The following is a 22482-nucleotide window of genomic DNA, read 5'->3' on the forward strand; positions in this document are numbered from 1 at the left end:
AATTGTGCGGCTTACTCCTCTCCCAGGCCTTGCGCTCATTCCTTCCTGGGTCCCCTTCCAGGCTCCGTGCTCGCAACTACATTGCAATACTTGTGAATAGTGCCTCCCTTCCTGGTTCCGCGCTTACTCCTGAACGTTGTCTGCTCTTACTTCCTGGAATCCTGAACTCTTCCTCTGAGTCTACTTACGTTCCACGCTGGATACGGAGGACCACCGGCCTTACCTGTTCAAGTCCCGGACATCCCGGAGATCAGAGAAACCTACAAAGAAGAAAGCGACAAGGGACAAACAGGTAAGACCGGGGCTTGAGTGTGACAGTTTGAGACGCCCAAAACTTGATACAGTGCTCAATATGTAGGCGGCAGTCCCGGCCTTACCTGTTCAAGTCCTGGACATCCCGGAGATCAGAGAAACCTACAAAGAAGAAAGCGACAAGTGACAAACAGGTAAGACCGGAGCTTGAGTGTGACAAATGCGGCCTTTCCCCAATGCGCAGCTAACCTGAGGTTTTCTTTGTGTTCAACAGGTGCGGCAGCCCCTGAGCGGCGATCAAGTGATGGTGGCGATCAAGTGATGGTGCTTGGCTGGATCGCTGGGATGAGCAGCCTTCTGGTGAGTATTAGCTTTGCGCAGGATAGCAATGTAGTTTACGTGGTCTGTGCGGCTAACCCGATGTATTTTCCTTTTCAGCTCAGCAGAAACGGAAACTCCAAAGCAATCGAGATGGAGCATCAGGTAAGAGCCTTGTTCTGTTTTTCTCCTCTCCCTTGCGTCCTATGCAGGTAGCTCGTTAAGAACTGGATGGGCGTTGCTGAAGACAGGCCTGGAGGTAACAGACACAGTGAGAGTTATGCTGCAGGAGTGCAGAATAACGCGAAGCGTGTTTTGTACTGAGGGCGTGGTTTACATAGCTTTCAAGAAGTAGTTACCAGGTAAAGTAGTCCCTCCAACCACACCCTAGCAAGTAGTTCCTCAAGTAAAGTAGTCCCTTCAGCCTGCCTCAGACTGGTCTGCACGTGGTTCTCTTCCTTTGAAACCTGCCTTACTTGTGATGGCAGCATGAGCCTGGCGCCAACGGCAGAGTCCAGGAAGCCCTTAGGGAATCCTTTGGGGCCTTAAAGGTCCCCATGGGTGCCAGTACCCTGGGCAGGTTGGTCTGTTCCTGATGTCTGGGGGAAAGTGACGTGACAGTTCGGCTTGCAACGTGTACAGTCTTCTTTTAAAAAGTATATTCAGGCAAACTCACTGGTAATAATCACACAAAAACTGTTATATTACGTTTAAGTTATCGTAAAAGTGCTATTAGGTACGCATGGTTTCTTGATCATGAGAAACTACCAGTTTGTCATGCCTTTAGATACTTAGTCTATCCCATATTTGAGAATACAAATAGGGTCAACTTCTGTGACTATCTGGATAAGAAAACTTGTCCATTGATTTCTCAGCTGCGAAAAATAGATAAGCATGGGAAATATTCACTGCTACCGTGCCTTCATATGTATAGACGCAAAACTGTCGCTCAGTTCAGCTATGGGCTGGAATTTGCTCTGTTTTGAGACAGGACTTCATGAGATTCCGGTTTAATGTGTTAGAGACAGGAATGATTCTGAACATTAGGTTAGGTGCATCTGCGCCACTCCATCAATGGAGATTTTGTAAAAATGATGCCTTGGCTGAAACATTGGAACATATTTTCACTGAATGTGCTGGCCTAAGGCAAGCTCGTATTAAATGTTTTTCTAAATTTGTACCAAATACTGAATGTGTTGATCTTAAAGCTCTTTGGCTGGATATGTTACATGGGAACCGAGCAATGTTCCCTCTAATCATTTTTTCTCTATGTGCGGAACTGGTTGGCTGTTGTGCGCACATTATTTTACATGTGCTCAACTGACTAATGAGGTAAACTAGTTTGTGAGCTACCGTCGCAGAAGAGAGTTTGGAAAGGAATTTACTTTTCCCCGCCACTGCAATTCTTTAAAAAAAATCTTACAATACTTTTTCCAAATACATGGGCTAAAATAAAATGTGTCATATGTTATTATACAGAAAACTCATCAACCAGTTCAAGACTTCAATATCGTTTGGCGGTAAGTGGTAGAGTTGGCGGTAACTCCATTGCCGCCAACTTTACCACTACGCCAAATTACGATTTCAGGCCTGGCGTGGAAGATTTGCCTCCAAGAAAATCCTGGAGGTAAATCCTCCAACTCAATGCCCAAATCGGCAGAATTTCCGCTGTGGTAATCCTGCCAAAAAGCCACATTTATTCCAATGGACTCAATATGGACTCAATATTACACCACCACCACCAGTTTAAATCCAGTCGAAATTCCTCCAGACCAAGGGGCAGTGACAGTAATTTACACCAGGATACTGCCCCAAGATTTAATTAGGACCTATATGTTTTATGCCACTAAAAAATCACTAATTTGTATTACAAAACACAAATATCTCTTAGTTGTGTTCCCAGATATCACGCACAAACAATGTTTATTCTTAAAGAAATGTTTCTTTGTATTCAGATATTTCAAAAAAAGGTTATTCTTCATTGACCATTAGGTAGGTTGGCTCTTGGTGGTGGGTTGGGGTAGGTGGGTTGCACTCCTGGAATAGGCTGACTTGTCAGCCTGTTACTGCTGTGAACAACGACCCTGGCGGTTGTGGCCCTCAAATATCTCTCGTCATAACTGATGTGGCTGTCAAACTCACACAGAATACATTTGCCAATGTATTCATGGCAATTAAAAGCAATTTGTAAAAACATGGTAATAGGAGTTCAAGTGCCACTTTAATGAAGTAATTCAAGGGCCAGGAGAACATGCTTCTAATAATTTGTGTACGGATGATAATTGCATCAGAATAACTGCACCTTAGAATATGATGATGCAAAATTCTTGTGCCTCTGCTTATTATCCACCTTACGTTCTCCTGTGGGTAGTGATAACAACAGCCTTAGAAATAAGAGACATATGCACCATGCATTTCTACTCCCTAAAAATAATTTTATGGGGAAATAACATCTTTTAATAAGCAGAAAGTATCCCTATTGGCAAAGCTAATTACTTTTTCACTCCCAGAAAAATCATTTGACTCGAAGTAGGGAGCAAAATCTGATTAGAGCCCTGCGTGTACCCCTGACATGGGGAGTGAAATGACAGGGCACATAATAAAGTGTATAGTTATGCCCACCCTTCCGCACCACAGCCGAGATAAAATTAAACAAGAGCCTTACTGTGGTTTATTATGGACCCCTCTTGAAGAAAATCACACATATATGCCTTTTAAGTTAATTGCATCAATACATCAGATAGTGTCTTCTTCTACATCTATGGATCCCTCCTCTGTAATTCTTTGTGATCAGTTAAATAAGATGCAGGGAGATGCTAGAGACTGCACACACAGAACACATGGTTATATTGAAAAGCCCTCTGCAGCTGAGCATAGAAAGAAAAAGAAGGTGCTGTTGTCTTGATGGGTACTATAATTTCCTATCCTTTAGCAAACACGCAACATATTTCCATCAGTGTACTGCCGAAACGTCGGACTTGGTCTTTGAATTTGCTGCTTTGTTCATCACCTGCAAGGAGTGATGCTTCCACCCAAACCCTTCCCGGCCCCCTGTACTTGCCTCCAATACTAGTTGATAGAGCACTGTAAAAAGTGAGGGATTGTAGCAGTAAACACTCACTGGGATATTTGCAGACCCACAATACTTTGCAAGCAAGGTATATTTAAATGTCTAACATATGATGTGCATTTTAAGAATGTCATGACTCTGCATGTACACAATTCTTTCGCAGTGCATACAAGATTGTTTGCAACATACCCCACCCGTATATCATTGTGTAGGATTAAACAAGTGCTCAGTGAAACTGTTTTTGTATAGAAGCGAGTTTCCATATAATGTGTGAAGGTCTATGCCCAAAGGAACTCTGAACACTTGGAAATGATGCAGATTGCGTGAAAAGCATTCTCCTGTCTGAATATCCAGAGCCATGATACTATGGACGAGTAATCCCAGGCATAGTCCATACACATTATCTCTTGTAGGCTAAGTAATTGATATTGCAAAGTTGCTCTCTACTTAAAGGGTGATGTTAGTAATGCTAAAGAAGGAGACGCTGAACATCACATTTGGCTTTTCAAAATCTTTAGAGGGTATTTAAGTTTTGTAATGCGTTAACTTACAAGGGGGCCGCTTCAAAGCACTTGAGTGACATATGTACAAAGAAGAGGAAGTATGGGATTTGGTTACACATCCAAGTAGCCTGCTTACTTGCAGTCAGTATCCGATATTTGAGCTGGTAGTTAGATTATACAGTGTGAGTGGCGCTTTTGGTAAGGCACAATGAGTAACAGAAATTCTGACGTGTGAACATTATTCTTGTTTCAACAAACATAAAACAAGTGGGTGTAGGTACACATCTGCTAATCTTTCACGGTGCCAAGAGAGGAAGAGTCAAGGTTGTCCGGTAGTATCTTAATGTACTCTGGGCAGAAGTTGGAGTCATAAGGTGAAAGTGTGGTGGAGTCAGGTTTAGGAGTCATGGGTGGGCAGCTAACATTTTTGATTAATGTGTGCAGGCATATCTTGGTTAGATTCTTCTGTTCATGGAGCCAGTTTTTCATATTAGTTTTAAGTTCTTGTGTTGTATTTTCCTGTTAGGGATTTTAGCTGCATAGTAGTTTAATGCAAATTAGCAGAATATCAAGAATAGTGGGCTTATTTTTAGAGAAAGAACATTTCAGTTAATTGATGTGTCTTGTGCCTCATTAAACCTTTTTCAATAGGTGAGAATGTTCTGTGTGCGCTGCTAAAAATCTTCTGAGTGGCACCCAGAAGGAAGCTGGGCAAGCGCACATGCGCACAGCTTAGAGGGAACATTGGAACCGAGTTAGGCTCCAAATAGCGGTTCTAAGATTTTTAAAGACACATTGTGGATTGTAATGGTGAGATTTTGTGGAATTCCTGCGGTGATTAACGAAATAATTAGAGTTTGGATTCAAAGTGTTTGAATTATGAATTCTAATTTTATGTATGGTTATATGCTTTTTTTATTCTTGCTTTTAAATATTTAGGATTTACATTTTTCTTTATCTTTAGTGTTTGTTTGAATTTGTACTGTAATATAAATATATGTTTCTTTTCGTTTTGTGAAATAATGTGTTTTTTTGTAAAGTTTACTGTGTAAGCAAAACAAATAAAAAAAAATAAAAAAGATAGGGCACCAGACGGATGGGAAGCTAAACTGGAGGAGAGGGGACGAGGCCCTTAGGGTTCCACTAATGTTGTTAGAGCCTGGGAGCTGCTGAGAGCAGAGCGAGATGCAGGCACCTATGCCACTTACTGGGTTTTGCGGCGTAAGGTTCTCGGGGGTTGTAATTAAAGCCAGACTGCAGGAAGGTGGATCCTCTCCCGGAGGGACAGCAGTTCACTGTTCCAGGACCGGAGGTGGGCGGGGCGGAGGGGTTATGGGGGAGTCCAAGCGTCACCCCAGTGAGCTCCAGTAGAACCGGAATCCGCAGGAAGAGAGTAGGGCTGTGGGCCGGGGCGCCCCAGGAGGTGGCTGCAGGATCAAGAGTGGCCGGGGGGGCGGAAGCAGTTAGAGCTCGGCGGGGGGGAGGAGCCGTTGTGCTGGTGGTGAGCTGATTTGAGACTCCACAGAGGACTGAAGTGAGCCTGGGGTCAAGGCCAAGAAAGGTGGGGCTGCTAGAGGGTCCAGTAGCAACCGCGCTTCTGGTGAGGTGCTGGAGGGTCCTGGTGGGTGAATAGCCGGAATGCCAGCACTGCTGTCAGCAGGGTCACTGTCGTGTGCTTCCCGCAATTCGGAGGCGAGCGGGAGTGGACACGTGCTGCAGGGGACACGCTGGGGCGTCCTAGACTTCAAAGGCGCCAGGGTGCCCATCAGTCTCAGCGGAGTCCGGGGACATCTGTGGCAGGGCACCGCTCTTGCCGGATTGCCAGGTGCTCCCATTTGGAGGGGGCCGCTAGGATCAATCTTCGCCATCTTCCAGGGCTGGGACGCCAGAGCCGTCATGGCGGGGCTTCACCCCTGTTGCGTTAATGGCCAGCTAGCGGAGAGCAGGCCGCTGCAGTTGGAGGGGGTCAGCGAGGTGGGGGTTATTCTGTGGCCCTCAGAGTCTAAGCAGAGGCCAGAGATATCTGCGGCAGGGCACTGCTCTCGCCAGATTGCCAGGAGCTCCTATTTGGAGGGGGCCGCCAGGAACAATCTTCACCCTCCTCCAGGGCTGGGATGCCAGGGATGTCGTGGCGGGGCTTCATCCCCGTTTTGTTAGCGGCCAGCTAGAGGAGACCGGGCCGCTGCTGTTGGAGGGTCAGCAAGGTGGAGATTGTTCCCGGGACCAGGCCTCTTAACTCCATATTGCTGCTGCGGTCGGAGCCCACTGCAAACCCCAACCACAGCGCCATTATCGCGTCTCCCAAGCCAAGTCGGCCATTTTAAGATGCTATGACGGCCGGAGCTATGGGCTTCGCCTGTCCCGTTTCGAGAATCTAAAGAGCGTAGAGGACTCGTACTGGCATTGGTAACCACGTTGGGGTTCCGGTAGCCTCTGCTATCATTGAAGCATTCGAGAAACGGCAGAAACATCATTTAAGGGACAAAAGCTTCAGGCTTCATGCAGAGGCCATCAAGGGTGCTGCCACATCGCTGGCGCTCCTGTCCATGCCCCCCAACCTTTCCTCTTACTCGTATATTTTATTTGCCCTTCCTAAAAAAAGGAACAGGATTGACAGTTATATACATATGGTGACATTTTGTTTGGCTGAAAGTAAACCTTAAAGTGGATTACTGCTATGTATTGGATAGGTTTCTTCTGAAAATACAATATAATATCAAAACAATAGCAATGAAGAGCAAAGGGGTAATCCTTAGCTTATGATTTTAGTAAAAATCGGTAGGACTCAGTTCTTTACCTCTGGGTGGAACTGTTGTTCAGTGCGAGAGTGACAATACTGACAATTATCTGTACCGTCACACTTTGACGGTTCTCCCCATTCATCCCCATGTTTAACACTGGGGCAAGGAGTAGACCTAAGGAAAAAACAGGAGAAAGAAACATTCAAACACATTTTTCTGATGCAATGACATTCTGTTAACAGTCAGTATAATCTAAATGGTACAAAGGGAAGCATCACGGCGGGCGATTCTGTTACTAATATACCAGTCATCCTTGATCTCCCTGATCCAAAACGGGTTGACTGTTTATATTGTAGACAGGGCTTGAAAACACTTTTGCAAAAGAAAGCAGTCATTTAAAATGTTTGAAAGGTTACCAGGGATGGCATCCATTCGGGCACCAAAGCAATGTCCCACACATATGTCACCAAGTGCATCCTCCATGCTACTAATAACAAATTCCGACATGTAAGCTTGTAGCACAACACATGCTAAGAAAAGATGACGGGTAAGGCGTTCTGAAAAAGGGAGTGCAAGTATAGAGTACCAGAACCACCATGAAGCTAATTCATCCCGATTGTAATGTTCTGTTCACTATTCTCACCGACTGGTTGAGAATCCGATTCAACAAATCCAAAAAGAATTCCAGGTCAATTGCTGCATCCTTACAAAAGATGCACCAAGTGAAAAATCCTGAGACCAAATGTATGAAAAAAGTGCCCATGTTGTTGCCATACACACATCTGTGTGGGAACACATGTAAAATGCCACTGATGCAGACATATCTATAGTGGAATGAGCACGAACGGCACTCATTTTGCATGATTTATAAACACTGTAGACACTGGACAGCTGCAGAGAGAATCCAGATCCGAGTCCTCGAGTGGACACCCGCAGAGCGCCACCGGTTAACCAAGACCCAGCAGTCGCCTAGAGGCTTCCAATAATTATTACAACAGTCAAGAAACTAACTTTGATCATTCTAGAGTGCCTGCACAATGGACTTTTCCTTTCCCGATTCGAAAACTCAGTGAACGCTGAAAAGGAGGAAGGGTTTACAGGCATGTTCTAAAGTTACCACGCAGAAACCTATCTCCCTGCCCACAGGAAAAGGCTGAATTAGATTGGATTGGTCACAACAAACAGGTGATAGCAACAACCAATGGGAATCAGGCGGAGGAGTGAACCAGGGTAAGCTGGGCTATAAAAGCCAAGCCGCACAGAACAAAGATGAAGGGTGTTCAGGTAAGGTCAAACAAAGGTGGAAGTGGTGGACGAAAAGACCAGGTGGTGAAAAGCATATTGTGGAGAAAAGTGCTGCAGAGATTGTAGCAGTGGCAGAGTGAGAGAGTGTGTGACCGTGTGCGTGCAGTGGCATGAGAGAGAAGCAGGGAGGTAGAAAATGGAGCACGACAGTGGTATGAAGGGGTTGGAAGTTAGTTGTGAGGGAGAGAGATGTGAGAAGGTGAGAAAGGGAGAAAGGTGAGGAGGGAGGTGAAAAAAGGTGGAGAGCGGGAGGAGTAGAGAAGCAAAAGTTAAAAAGATAGTTTATCGGATTGTATATACGATGGTGGAATGAAGAAATGGATCTAAAGAATCAAACCTATATGACTGGTGGTCCATTAGTAAGGCCAGACCAATGTAACTGTGCTCTGATCCATTAGAGAAGCGCCTCCAAGTTTGCTGCAAGATGCTCACGTGCATTTCTGCTTGGCACACTGAATCGTGAATACTCTCAATGCTTTGCACAGTTAGGCTATTTTCTAAACTTTCAACAATATAATTGGCCCAGTTGTAACTGAATGACACTGCTTTGTAGTAAAAACTAGATAAAGCAGCCATGTATCTTTTGTCATTAGATGCAGCTGCACACTGTGCACCCCCCACCCCCACACGAGAGCAGAAGGAATGACAGAAATATGGTTTCACCTTTGAAAGTTTGTAAGATTATCAGTAAGCCAAAAGTTAATTCCCCTACTATTGTCTGAATGAACACCGTTGTGTATGCCCCGCTCATAGGATTCAACAGTCTAGAAAGGTATAAGAACTTCGGTGTTTTGGGAGGGCATGTTCAGTTTGGGATTTGACGTGCTCTTTATGTGCTACTGCATTTAAGACGGTTTTACGAACCTACCTCAAGTGGCGAGTGTCCATCGATTGTTTTCTATCACTTGGTGCCGTTAGACATCGGATCACTTATGTGCAGCATGACCTGCGGTCACCCAGTGAACATACTATAAAAGATCGGAAGATTGCCTGAATGGGGTATCACTGTGAGGTGCGCCATAGATTTGAGGAGACTGTTCAGTCACCCAAGAAAAGGACTGACATGGTTGAGTTGTTAAACGGATTTTAATTTCATTGCTATGCATTGTCGCCTTTTATCTGTCTGCCTCTGGTAACAGTCTGCTGGCAATACATTGGGAGTGAAGGTGCCTTGTTTGTTTAAACTCCTGTCTGGTTAAAAAAAACAACGGCGGCTGGCCCCTGCATCTACTGGAAAAGAAATGCATTGTAACTGAAACATTTAAGCACTTGCAACCATTCACAACAAATAGAAAAAATAATCAATATTAGTGTAGGGAGAGGAGTTAGAAATTATTGTAGGAATGATACTAGCATGAACGTGAAAAAACATATTGGCTGCAAGATGTGTTAGAAGTTTGTCAACCATCCCTACTTTGCCTTAAATGTGCGGTCATAGACCTGTTGCTTAAAATAGAGGCTTTACCACCAACGACGGTTTTAATCTCTTTCTGTCCTAGAAAATAAACTGATCAGGTTTCATTTCCTCCTCATGTGTCTGTCCACCGGTGTTACTTTCCATACCCCTTCTCTAGACCGTTATTTGGATTGGGCTGTTACTTGGAGAACATTAAACTGTTTCCAAGTGCCATAAGCAAGTAGCGCGATTCGTGGGCTACTGAGAAGAAAAATGTAACAAAACTGACGGTAAAGGAAAATTATCTGCACTTATGCATCACTGCATACAGCACTGATTTTCTAAGTGGTCACTATGAGCACTGTTGACTCAGCCTCTGTGCACTATAGTGTGAGGCACTGGGGAGAGCGGCATGGAGTTCCGTAATAAGCCATCCCTTGTAAGAATGGCTGCAGGCAGATCTAGAGAAGTGCCAGTCCCTCCTAGATGGAATCTGGCTCACTTCATGTATACACATTATTCTCCCACAACATGTAAGTTTCTGGACAAATGGCAATATTTCACTCAAGATGACCTGGTGAAACAGTGCCCCGAAATAGGCACTTTTGATCTCGAGCATGTGGTCCAATTACAAGTGGCCCTAGAAACTACACATTCTAAGGTGCAACAGCAGGAATCTTTTAGATTGGCATGCGAAATCGGTAAAGAGACATTTCTTTTTTTTATTAGTGCATATATTTAATACAAACCTTTTGCACATTTAATTAATTACAGGATACAATTAAAAAATCATTCCAACAGTATGACCAATTAAAAATACTCATAAATTAGACTTTTGCTACTGACTTCAATAGGTTAAATTTAACATATACAATTAGAACATTTAGAGAGGAAAGTGGAAGAGGAAATGGGACGCAGAGCTTCTTCCCACACGTGATATGCTGCTGCAGAAAAAAAACAATAGATTCAGCCCCAAACATCATAATATTGTTCACCTTCAATAGAGCTAATATCGGAAACAAGCCCACTGTAGCTTCTGATGTAACAAGTTATGAGAAGGGGGCATGAAGAAAGTAAATGTCAGGCAGTTTCAAGCTCCATTCCACAGAGACAGCCCCTCCTATCTTATCGTGCCAATTTGATCCATCGCCCATTATGTTCTCTGGACGGAAGAATGTTAAAACGCAAGTATGTAATAAATCTACGAATATTACGCGAGCACAGTCCAGTCAAATAATTTGGAAAGTGATTGCGGCAAAATCTCTGGGTACTTTAGCTTTCATAGATTCCCTTGTTTAAATAGGAAATGTTAGATATAAAATCAAAATCACCAACTTTCTTCATTAAGATATTACATAAATTAGGCATTAAAATTCATTAATCGAGCTCAACATCAATATTGTAGAAGTGATTAATAGCTGTTGCTCTTAAGTTGGTTAAAAATTGGTAGTGCCAGTCTGTCAGTAAAATCTTGCAAGATTAATAAAAATGTTATTCACACTGGGGGGGGGGGGGGTGGCCATATAAATATCCAAGAAGAGTTTTGAGCATTCAAGGTGCCACAAAGAGCGAATAGAGGGGACACCAAATCATACCAACAACTTCGATGTTGCTATCCAACATGCCAAAAAAGCTCTTTGTCAGCAATGTACTATCAAGAGAGCTTATTCATGTACCACACAAGAGAAAAAGATCGCTAGCCCACCTCTCAATGTATAAAAACTGGCTGCGTAATTATAAATCCTCTATTGGCCGCAGCAACTGGAAGCACATATTTTGACTCCTTCGGAGTAATGATAATAGAAAGTACCGGACTATGGTCAGAAAATTATTTTAATGGTCAAAGTGAATTAGAACTTAATTCCATCAACATGCGTACATGGTGTGAAGCTATCTCAACACTTTTCTATAGTCCTAAGATTATGGAGAAATTCATTCCTTATACTCTTACCCCCTATTTTATGCCTGGTTTCGAGGTGGACAATATTGAAATGATTAAGTCATTGAATGGCTCTCGAGCACCCGGCCCGGATATGTTGTCAAATATATATATAAGGATAATATTCCCTTTTGGTCCTTTGTACTGGAGAGATTGTTTGCGGGGATATTAAAATCAGGGTGGATTCCTGAAAGTTTGAGGAAATCGATACTTATACCTATATTTAAGAAGGGTGATCGGACTAATCCCACCAATTATAGATTACTAGCTATGCAAGATATTAGTTCAAAGATTTTCTCAACTATCTTCTCCAAGAATGAGACACTCCGATTCCAAATAGCTTGCATTCAAAGAAGCCCATGAAAAGTTTCAGGAACAGTTAAAAGAATATAAAGCTGAACGTTCTAATCTAGGAGTTTCTAAAAATAGGAAAGGTTATACCAGATTGTATCCAGTCCTGAAAGAGGTACCCCACTACCAAAGAAACTTTGGATTCATACAATGCCACCATATTTAATTTTGCACCAGATCATAGACCGCTCCAGATGCAGGTCTGCACTTCAGCTCCAACTTTGCATCAGGATGAGCAGAGTCTGCCCCAAAGTCCAAAATGAACCCCAAGCGAACTGGCAATCCAACAGAGTCAATCCACACCTATTTGATCACTAAGGAACTATCACTTCTGGCTATTAATGCCAACCACGAATGATGGCAACTGTCCAACCTTGCTTCCCCATCCACTGAAGCCTCTGTGATTTTTGAAGGTTTCCTAAACCCGCCACTTCAAAATGCTGCTAGGGTGGGAGGCATTGAGTTAGTCCCATGCACACATCATGGCGCTCCACTGAGTTCTGTAACATTGTCCAAAGCTTCCGAAGATTTGTGGGGACCCTGCTAAAGTTCAAGAGGAATTACAAGTCATTGTAGATTGCTATAAACCTACATGGACAGACCATAATCAGTACTAAGAGCTGCTCACTTGCCCAATATGTTCACACTGTTAAAGCAAAAATGCAACTGGCCATCACAAGAATCCTGTCACCAGTGCAGTATGGGAAAAACAACACAGAAACAGATGTTATAATAAAGGAACAGACTTTTATTTATCATCAGCACATTCCCCAAAGTCCAGACAGTTCAGTCACTGCCCAGGTCGGGCTGTTATACCCCACACCTTGGTGTCGCCTGCACCCTAGCCTCTCCCAAATACAGTGTAACCTAGTCTGTGGTTCAAGGTCTGTCAAAGGCTCTCACATTGGTGGCGTTCTGCTCCCTGACAAGTTCCCAATACTAAAGGCACCCGTTATTCTCACAGGCCCTTTTTTCAGGGGCGGCCAAGACTAAGTCTAGCAACCAAAACCAAACTACATACAGGTGCTCCCACAATGGCAGCGTTACGCCTTGAAGGGTACTTCTCCCCCTCCAATCGGTGGAGTGTGCAGGCTTTTGCTCACGCTTCAGGTCCTGTATAAACTTGCCTTCCTGGGTTGGCGGCGGTCCGCATCGTAGCCCAGTTCTTTTCTCTTTGTTTCTGGGAGCCTCCAGTCTCCTTGTTGGTCCCTCTGTGGCGGCAATCCGCTTCCTTCCTAAAGGTTGCTGTTGCTCGGTGCCGTGTGGTCTCAGCACAATGCTCCAGCCTCAGTATGCCCATACAAACGTTTTGGGCTTGACGTTCTCCTGTGCCGCCATCTTCCCTCCCGTCTCTGCCTCAGCTGTCTCACCCCTCTGTCGCACACCGGCTACCAGCGATAGAGCAGAAAAAAACACCTTGTTAATTAATTTCTCGCAGCTGTCATCCCACCTGGCCCCCTTTGCTCCTTCTCTCCCGCTCTGCCACACCTCCTCCTTAGCTACCTGCAGCCCTGCTACCATTGTGCTCCCTTCTTGCGGATTTACCCCAGCCCGCCAGGCTACTGGTACTACCTCACGGCCCCGCCTCTGCCTCACCAAGCCCTGATGTTCGGCAGGGATAGTGATCGGGAAAGGAAGTCCACCTGAGCCATCAAATTACCTGGCCGATGTACAGTTGTAAATTGGAAGGCAAGAAACCACCGCAATATCCTGGGGTTCACATCCAAACCAGTGGTGCGTGATATGTAATCAGAGTGAAGTGTCGGCCAGGAGAGAATATTGGAGAGACTCCACAGGCCACTTGACCGCCAAAACCTCCTTCACAATAGTTGCATAGGATTGTTCATGTGGCAATAGTTTCCGGCAGATTCATAAAATAGGCCGCTCTGAGGCACCTTTGTTTTGGAACAGCACTGCTCAGATACCCACCCCAAAGCATCCGTATGCAGGAAAAAAGGCACTGAATAGTGAATATTGCTCATGCCCTTTTAAGATGGAGTTCATTAGCCATTAGAAGGTTGACATAGTATGTTTGTACCGGCAATCGTCAGTCATCTTGCCGGACTTCATACGTGACCAGTCCCAACATCTGCTCTATTGAATATGAGCCCCTCCAAGCAGCCAACATCTTATTCTCGGACGTTGGAACCAAGACCAACACCTTCTCTCCCACCTGTAAACTCTGCAATAGAGTTCCTTTGTGGTAATGAGTCTCTTGTATCCGTTGGGCCTGTTGCAGCTGGGTGCAGGCTTTGGAATGGAGTTTCTCCACCCGTTGGACCAACTTGTGAGCAGAGTCTGTTAAGGAGATTTCCTGCTCGAGTTGGTCTTCCCATTCCTCTCTTAGAATATCAAGGAGGGTCCTCACCTGCCTTCCAAACAGTAGTACAGAGGGAGTGAACCCAGTGGATGACTGCGGGGTATTCGTAAGGGTCATAAGGATCCACAGTATTAGTCGATCCCAATCCTTGTCTGTGGGACTCATGGCTTTCATCAGCATCTGTTTGATGGTCTTGTTATATCTCTCTACCAGACCATCGGTTTGAGCGTGATAGACTGAGGTTTTGAGGTGGTCTATATGTAACTTCTGGCACATCTGCTTGAGGATGGCTGACAAAGTTGGTTCCTCTGTCGGTTATGATTTCTTTGAGAAACCCCACACAGGCCATAAAGGACATCAAGGCGTCACAAACTTGTTGCGTGGTGATACTTCGGAGGGGAACGCCTCGGGGTATCTGGTGGCATAATCCACGATCACTAACAAGTACTTGTGGCCTCTGCTGGTGGGTTCGAGGGGTTCCACAATGTTCATTTCGATTCGATGGAAAGGCTCTGACATCAGAGGCATTGTTTGTAACTAGGCTTTTGGAAGGTTAGACTTCTTCTGGCACTCAATACATTGTTGACAGAAGCGTGTGGTCTGTCCATGCTCTCTGGGCCAGAACAATCAGGCCAACATTTTCTGGATTGTCTTTTCCGATCCAAGATATCTTTCCCCCACTTGCACATGTGCCACTTCTAGTACGGTGGGACGGAATTTAACTGCAACAAGTTATCCCCACCTGGGTGCAGGGTTACCCAGTAATATAACCCTTTCTCCTTGGTTAAATAGGATCCTGATCCCTTTCTCCCTTCTTGGACAGCCAACTGGCCATTTCTTAATGTTGGATCCAGTTCTTGGGCTAGCTGGAAGCTTTCTCCGTTTTCATCTAATTTTCAATCCACAGTGATCAGCATCATGAGTCTCGCATGCCACTGCAACTCTCGATGTGCCCCTCGACGTATCAAGGGTCGTCCCATTCACACTTCGATGTCCTCTCAATGCTCTTAGTTCTAAGTGTTCCCCCGCCAACTTAACTCAGATATATTTAGTAGGGTATGTTTTTACATCCCGATGCGCATCTAATTGGAATTTCGCTTCCCCCATTTACTTGACCTACCAGCTGGGCGCTGACTGCCATCTGTAGGCTTCCACAGTCTACTAGAGCTCTGGTGGGCATCCCATCCACTTCTGCTTCACAGGTATATAGATACAGTGACCGCAGCATGAGTCGATCTTCTGGGTAGCTTTCACTCCTTGGCATGTCATACAATCCTGTCTCCATAGGTTCCTCCTTGCTCTTCTTTGTGCACAGTCTGGCAATCTGTCCCAATTCTCACCCTCATAACAATGGGGACTTCTGAGTAACTTCATAGTAGCTCTATCCAGGAGTCAACCGTCAGCTTCAGATTTACAGGGTAAGGTACTCATACCCCTTCCCGGGCCAGGTCGGGTCAGTGTCGTCTGACCTGTGGTCGAGCCCCTATTAATTTGCCCCCAGAACATCATTCTCACCAGTCCAGCTTTCTGGTAGGCCGAGGCGATGTTGACTGCTTCCATCAGAGTAGGTCGATGGTGTTGCTTTACCTAGCGTTGCACTGGAACCAGTAAAGACTCCATAAATTGTTGAAAAACGATTCTCTTCGCCATCTCTGTCACGGTGGAAGTGGCCTTCTGTAGCCACTTGTCTGCCAACTCCTTCCCCCTATAATGTAACTGCAGAGGGGTCTTGTTTGGTAACAATGTAGTCTCCCGAAACCTCTCTTGGTACGTTTCCTCATCGTGTCCGAGCTTCTGAGGGACCACGGTCTTCATATCCACGTAACAGGTGTCCCCTGTGGGGTTAGATGCCTGATAGGCGCTCTGCATTTCTCCCGTCATCATGGTAGGAATATAGTGACTCCAACTTCTCCTGGGGCCATTGAGCGTTCCTGGGCACTCGCTCAAAGTTGACAAAAAAATGAGACATGTCTTCTACAGATGAACAAGTTACTTTTTACCTTGTAACGTTCTTTCGATGGGATGTTCCTCCGACGTATTCCTTATCTTAGATATCTCCTTCCAGCTCTGCTGGCCTCGGAAAATTTTTCTCTAGAGGGCGCTGCGCGTCGACGTCCGCCGAGACGATGTCCCTCGACAGCCGCCTTATCGACGTCGATGTCATCCTGCCTATAAAGGCAGCGCGCAGTGTCCGTTGCTCAGTTCCGTTTGGTAGCCCACAGTATTTCTGTCTGGACTAGACTAATCACCCTGAAGGAGCGTAAGCTGCAACAACAAGGGAAGTAGAACTGCGGGGATGGATGGGAGGGTCGATAAGGAATACTTCGGAGGAACATCCCATCGAAAGAACGTTACAATTTAAGAAGTAACTTGTTCTTCGAAGGGATTGTGTCCTCCAACGTATTCCTTATCTTAGATAGGCTCCCATAGCAGTATTCTATTATTGGAGGTGGGAGTACTGACTTCACGCTGCCTTCTATTGATGAATAGAGTGCAATACAGCCCTTCCAAACCTAGTCTCTTGACTGGAGGAGGAATCCAAGTTGTAAAATCGTGTAAAGGTATGGACGGACGACCATGTGGCGGCCGCACAAATGTCTTTAACCGGCACTCCTCTTTTGAGGGCCGATGAAGCTGCAATACCTCTGGTCGAATGAGCCCTAAGGTTTTGAGGGGGCTCTTTTCCTGCCAGTTTAGAACATTCCAAAATGGTTAGAATGATCCATCTGGAAATGGTCTGCTTAGTTATTGGTAACCCCAGCTTGTGACCTGTGTAGCCTACAAACAGCTGGTCTGCTTGTCTTATCCTGGCCAGTCTACTGATGTAAAAACTTAAAGCCCTTCTAGGGTCCAGCCTGTGTAACCTCTCTTCCTCTTTCCCCGGATGAGGAGGAGGATAGAAAGATGGCAGGGTAATCTTCTGACTGATATGGAATTCAGAAACCACCTTTGGGAGGAAATTAGGCTTCACTTGCAGGACAACTTTGTCTTTGTGAAAGATTGCATGAGGGGGTTTACAAGAAAGAGCTTGTAACTCGCTCACCCTTCTAGCAGATGTAAGTTCTATTAATAAAACAGTTTTAAGGGTAAGAAATCTTAACGAACAAGAATGGAGTGGTTCGAAAGGTGTGCCCATCAGGAAAGTTAGGACTAAGTTTAAATCCCATAGGGGAACCTGGAATGGTCTTGGGGGATAAACGTTGGTTAACCCCTTTAGAAACTGTATTACCAAGAGTAACTTGAAATAGGATGGTTCTTCCGCAGTGCGCTTAAAGATGGATAGCGCTGCGAGATAGCCTTTAATGGTACCAACTTGAAGGCCTGAATTCGCCAAATAGAGTAGGAAGGACAAAACCATTGGTGTACCACATGAAAAGGGGTCGATATTCTTTTCTCTACACCAGCTGGAAAATCTGTTCCAACGGCAGCAGTATAAAGACTTTGTTGCTGGCCTCCTTGCCGAAAGCAACACCTCCATAACATCATCAGGGAGGTCCCAATCCTTGTACCTCAGCCTTTCAAAAGCCAAGCGTGAAGGTTGAGGGTTTTGATGTCTGGATGGAGAACCTGACCTCCCTTCTGTGAGAGTAGGTTCTCTCTGAGTGGAAGTCGAATTGGAGGGCAGATGGACAAGTCTAGAAGGTCCGGGTGCCACGTTCTCCTGGCCCAATCCGGGGCAATTAGGATCATGGTTTTCCGGAATCTTCTCAACCTCCTGATCATTTGAGGAATGACAGGGACCGGTGGGAACGCGTACAGAAGCGGAAACTCCCAGTCCACTATGAACGCGTCTCCCAGAGCTCCTCTCGGGGGAAATTCCCTTGAGCAGAACAGATCGCACTTCCTGTTGACACTGGTGGCGAACAGATCCACCTGAGGGGTTCCCCAAAGGGCGAAGATCTCTTGAAGGACTTCCTGAGCTAGTTCCCACTCGTGGGAGTCTGTGCTCTGCCTGCTCAGAGCATCCGCTGTCAAGTTCTTCTCTCCGGCTAGGTGAACTGCCGATAGAGAGATTCCTTCTTGGATTGCCAGAAACCAGAGCTGCATCGCCTCTCTGCAAAGGGGTAGTGATCCTACACCTCCTCTTTTGTTGAGGTAATGCATGGCCACTGTGTTGTCTGTCATTATCAGGACATTTTTTCCTTGTACAGCTGGCAGGAACGCCTTCAGCGCAAGTCTGATGGCCCTCAGCTCTAACAGGTTGATCTGTAGTCTGGACTCCGATGGAGACCAACGACCGCTGATGGTCAAGTCGTTGGCGTGGGCTCCCCACCCAGTGAGTGAGGCATCCGTGACTACTCTCATCTCCGGCCAGGGTTGCCAAAACTGTTCTCCTTTCAGAATGTTCTCCTGACAGGCCCACCACTGAAGGTCTCGAGCCACCCTGTCGGGAACCTGAAGAAGATCTGTCATTCTTCCTGAGAATTGTGACCACTGAGTCCTCAGTGCCCACTGGAGGGATCTCATTCTCAGGCGAGCCTCTGGCACTAGGAAAATGCAGGATGCCATGAGGCCTAGCAACCTCAAAAAGTCAAAGGCTGGGAGACGTTGGGCATCTTGGAACTTGGTAACCATCTGTAGAATATCTTGAGCCCTCACCTCTGGTGGCGAGGCTTTTCCCAGGGAAGTGTCCAGGATCGCTCCGATGAACTGGAGTCTCTGCGATGGTATAATTTGTGACTTCTTTAAATTGATGGAGAAGCCCAGTCTGTGAAGGGAGTGGCAAACGTGATTTAGCTGGATCTGAGCTTGTTCCGAAGATACAGCCCTGATCAACCAATCGTCCAGGTAGGGGTAGACGTGAATCCCTTCCCTCCTTAGATTTGCCGCCACTACCGACATTAACTTGGTGAAGACCCTCGGGGCGGAGGTCAGCCCAAATGGCAGCACTCGAAATTGATAATGAGAGTTGCCAATTGCGAACCTCAGGTATTTCCTGTGTTTGAGATGGATAGGCACATGGAAATAAGCGTCCTGAAGGTCCAGAGATACCAACCAGTCCTGGAACTGAAGGGCCTGAAGGATCTGAGAAAGAGTTACCATCTTGAATTTGTCTTTCCTGAGGAATTTGTTCAATTCTCGCAAATCCAAGATGGGTCTCAGTCCTCCGTCTTTCTTTGGAATGAGAAAGTAAGGGGAGTACCAGCCCTTGTTCCTCTCTGCTACAGGTACCGGTTCTATGGCACCTTTCTCTAGCAGGTGCAAAATTTCCTGCAAGAGGAGCGGATCTGGAACTTTCTGAGAGCTGATCCCCGGTGGATGACAGAGGTATGCGTAGGAGAGGCAGGCAGTAACCTTGGGCAACCGTTTCCAATGCCCAAGCATCTGACGTGATAGCCTGCCATTCCGCCAGATGTTGAGTTAACCTGCCTCCTACAAGTGTCCTGTGAGGGCAGTCCTCAGAGTGGTTTTGGGGCGGCTGATGCAGATGCCGATGGTAAAGAGGCACCTGCTGTTGCTGCGGCTTTTGAATATCTACCCCGTCCACCTCGGGTAGTTCTTCTTTGTCCCCTTTGAGCCGGTCGTCCTCTACCTCTTCCGAATGCGGAGTAGAAGCGAAAGGACTTGCCCCTCGCAGAGGTTCCTGTGGGACGAAAAGGTGTCTGACCGATTGCAGCGCCTAGGGATTTTGCTGCTGCTTTTGAAGTTTGCAGTTTCTCTAAACTGTCATCCGCCTTTTTCCCGAACAAAGAAGAGCCATCGAATGGCATGTTCAAGAGCCTGGCTTGCACATCTGGGGCAAAACCAGACTTTCTCAACCAAGCAAATCTCCTGGTTGTTGTACTTGCCGCCATTGCTCTGCTGATACTGTCAGCCGAATCAATGCCCGTCTGGAGGGATTCGCACATAGCGTCTTTACCGTCCTGTATGATATTTAGGAACGCCTCCCTTTCTTCTCCCTCCAGGATGCAGTCAGCCGCTGTAGAAGCACACTCCCAAAGTGTATGGCTGAATCTAGCAAGGGTGCAAGTAGCATTAACAGATTTTAACGCCATGCTACATGCCGAAAAAACTTTCTTTGCCATAGCATCATATTTCTTATCGTCCCTGTCCTGTGGGACGGTAGGGTAAGCAGTCTTGATGTCAGTAGAAGATGCTGCCTGTACCACCAGACTTTCTATGGATGGGTGTTTGGACAAAAACTCCGGATCATTTTGTAGACAGTTTTTTATTTCTGCCGGGACGACATCTGGGGTTTCCCAGTTCATCATAATCTTCCTCTGAAGAGCTTTATGAAAGGGCACTACAGGATCCTCCTGTGGACCTTTGTCAAGAATGTCCATGAGGTCATCTTGTTGGAAAGCCTGTGAAGGTGTAGACCACCCCATAAATTCTGTGATCCTGGCCATTAAGGATCTATAGGGGGTTTCAGCATGCTCCCCCGGGTCTGGCCTAGCAAACTCCACCTCAGGGGAAGTGTCTAACCCACTTGCCTCATGTAAGGAATCATGAAGATCCTTTAACCTGCGTTCTTCTGAGGATAACTCCTCTCTAACTGGGGTTGCAGGTCCCTGCAACTCAAATGTGTCTTCCTGTTCAGATAGTTCACCCTCTTCCAAAATTGAGGACATAGTTCACAATTGTTCTGAACTCACATAGGGTGTAAACCCCATCTCCAAGGCAGAGGGTGCCAAACTTGTCATAATCGGCCTCGAAAACGTTGATGTCGTCGACGCCGAAGGCTTCAGGCGTGGCGTCGAAAACAAAGGCGGAGGCCTCGAGGACCTCGACAGAATTGGGATTCTGCTCGAGGAAGTCGACAATCTCGACGCCATCGTCATCGAGGACCTGGGGATAGCCACGGGGTGCGTCGTAACCGTGACATTCCTTGGCGTTGACGCCGGTGTCGAAGATGGCGTCGAGTCGACAGACCCGTGTGTTGAAGGTCCCTTCGACAACGGCGTCGAAGACACCGACCTCGGCGTCGACGGAACCTTCGAAGAAGGTTTTGAGGTCATAGCTTTACTCGAGGGTTCGAGACGCGCTCGAGAAGCTTCCTTCGCCGGGTACTGCGACTCGCAGCGTTTTTGACCTTCGGGTCTTTCGACCAGAGCATCACTCTCGCGAGGCCGCTTTCTCGAAGACATCATATTTTTGCGGAATTCCTCCCATTCAGCCCGGGAACTATGTTTCGTGGGGCAAGGGATTCTCTTTGGAGAAACAGAGGAAGAGGAGGACGGAGAAGGGGATCTTCGACGTCTCCTCTTCGAGTGCTTCGATCTCAAGGAGTGATGGGACCCACTCCGAGACCTGGAGCGCGAATGGTGACAAGGAGACGAATGTCTCGACTTCGTCGAAGAAGAAGAAGCTTTTAAAGTCTTACCTTTCTCCAGCTTCCCCCTACCCTCCTTCAGGGCCTTAGCTGTCATGGACATACAGTCCTCGCACTCCGAACAATGGTGTTCAGCTCCCAAACACCACAGACAAACTCTGTGAGGGTCAGTCAGCGACATCTTTTTCCCACAATCTCGGCATTTTTTGAAGCCGGACCGAGGAGTTGTCGGTTCCGACGAGGAAGCCATCGAGTACGGATCGGATATCTTGAGGTAAATAGGATTCAATTGACAAAACTGAGCAACGGTATTCCGAGGCACTGAGTAAGCACGGAAAAACGGAACTGAGCAACGGACGCTGCGCGCGGCCTTTATAGGCAGGATGATGTCGACGTCGATACGGCAGCTGTCGAAGGGACATCGACTCGGCGGACGTCGACGCGCAGCGCCCTCTAGAGAAAAATTTTCCGAGGCCAGCAGAGCTGGAAGGATATATCTAAGATAAGGAATACGTCGGAGGACACAATCCCTTTGAAATGTATTTTTGTAAAACCGTGGCAGGTACCTTGGCCCGTCTACTCATGGAGGCTGCGTCCACCCGCAGCGCTTGCTGCAGCGCTTCTTGGAAGGTTTGTCTATCTGTCTAAGCCTGTTGGCTCTGAATTTGCAGCGCTTGTTGGTGTTGTCTTCTTCAATCCCACAGCTGCCACCATTTGTCACCAGTGCAGTATGGGAAAAAAGACACAGATACAGATGTTATAATAAAAGAAGGGATGTATTTATCACCGGCACTTTCCCCAAAGTCCAGACAGTTCAGTCACTGCACACGTCAGGGCTGTTATACGGTATCCAGTCATTGCATCAAATACAAATCATTTAATGCCAAAAGCATCGTAAAAAATGCATTGAATGCATTTCTTTCAAAGGTAAAGGTTTTATTCGAATTATAATGGGTTTTAAGGGGTAAAAAAAAATTCTTTAAAAAAAACGGGGGTTCGGTTGGGCCCCCCCCC

The 22482-nt window shown here is 46.2% G+C and overlaps 1 protein-coding gene across 1 annotated transcript in view; it reads right to left on the reverse strand.

Moving 5' to 3' along the window:
• Positions 1–22482, reverse strand: part of UNKL (unk like zinc finger) — a 1575372-nt gene that overhangs the window by 959301 nt on the left and 593589 nt on the right. The window contains exon 6 of the mRNA XM_069647206.1: positions 6941–7058. Coding sequence (XP_069503307.1) covers positions 6941–7058 — 118 coding nt within the window. The remainder of the gene's footprint in view (positions 1–6940; positions 7059–22482) is intronic.

This window comes from Ambystoma mexicanum, chromosome 2q, assembly GCF_040938575.1.
Source record: "Ambystoma mexicanum isolate Mex_15411 chromosome 2q, UKY_AmexF1_1, whole genome shotgun sequence".
NCBI lineage: Eukaryota > Metazoa > Chordata > Amphibia > Caudata > Ambystomatidae > Ambystoma > Ambystoma mexicanum.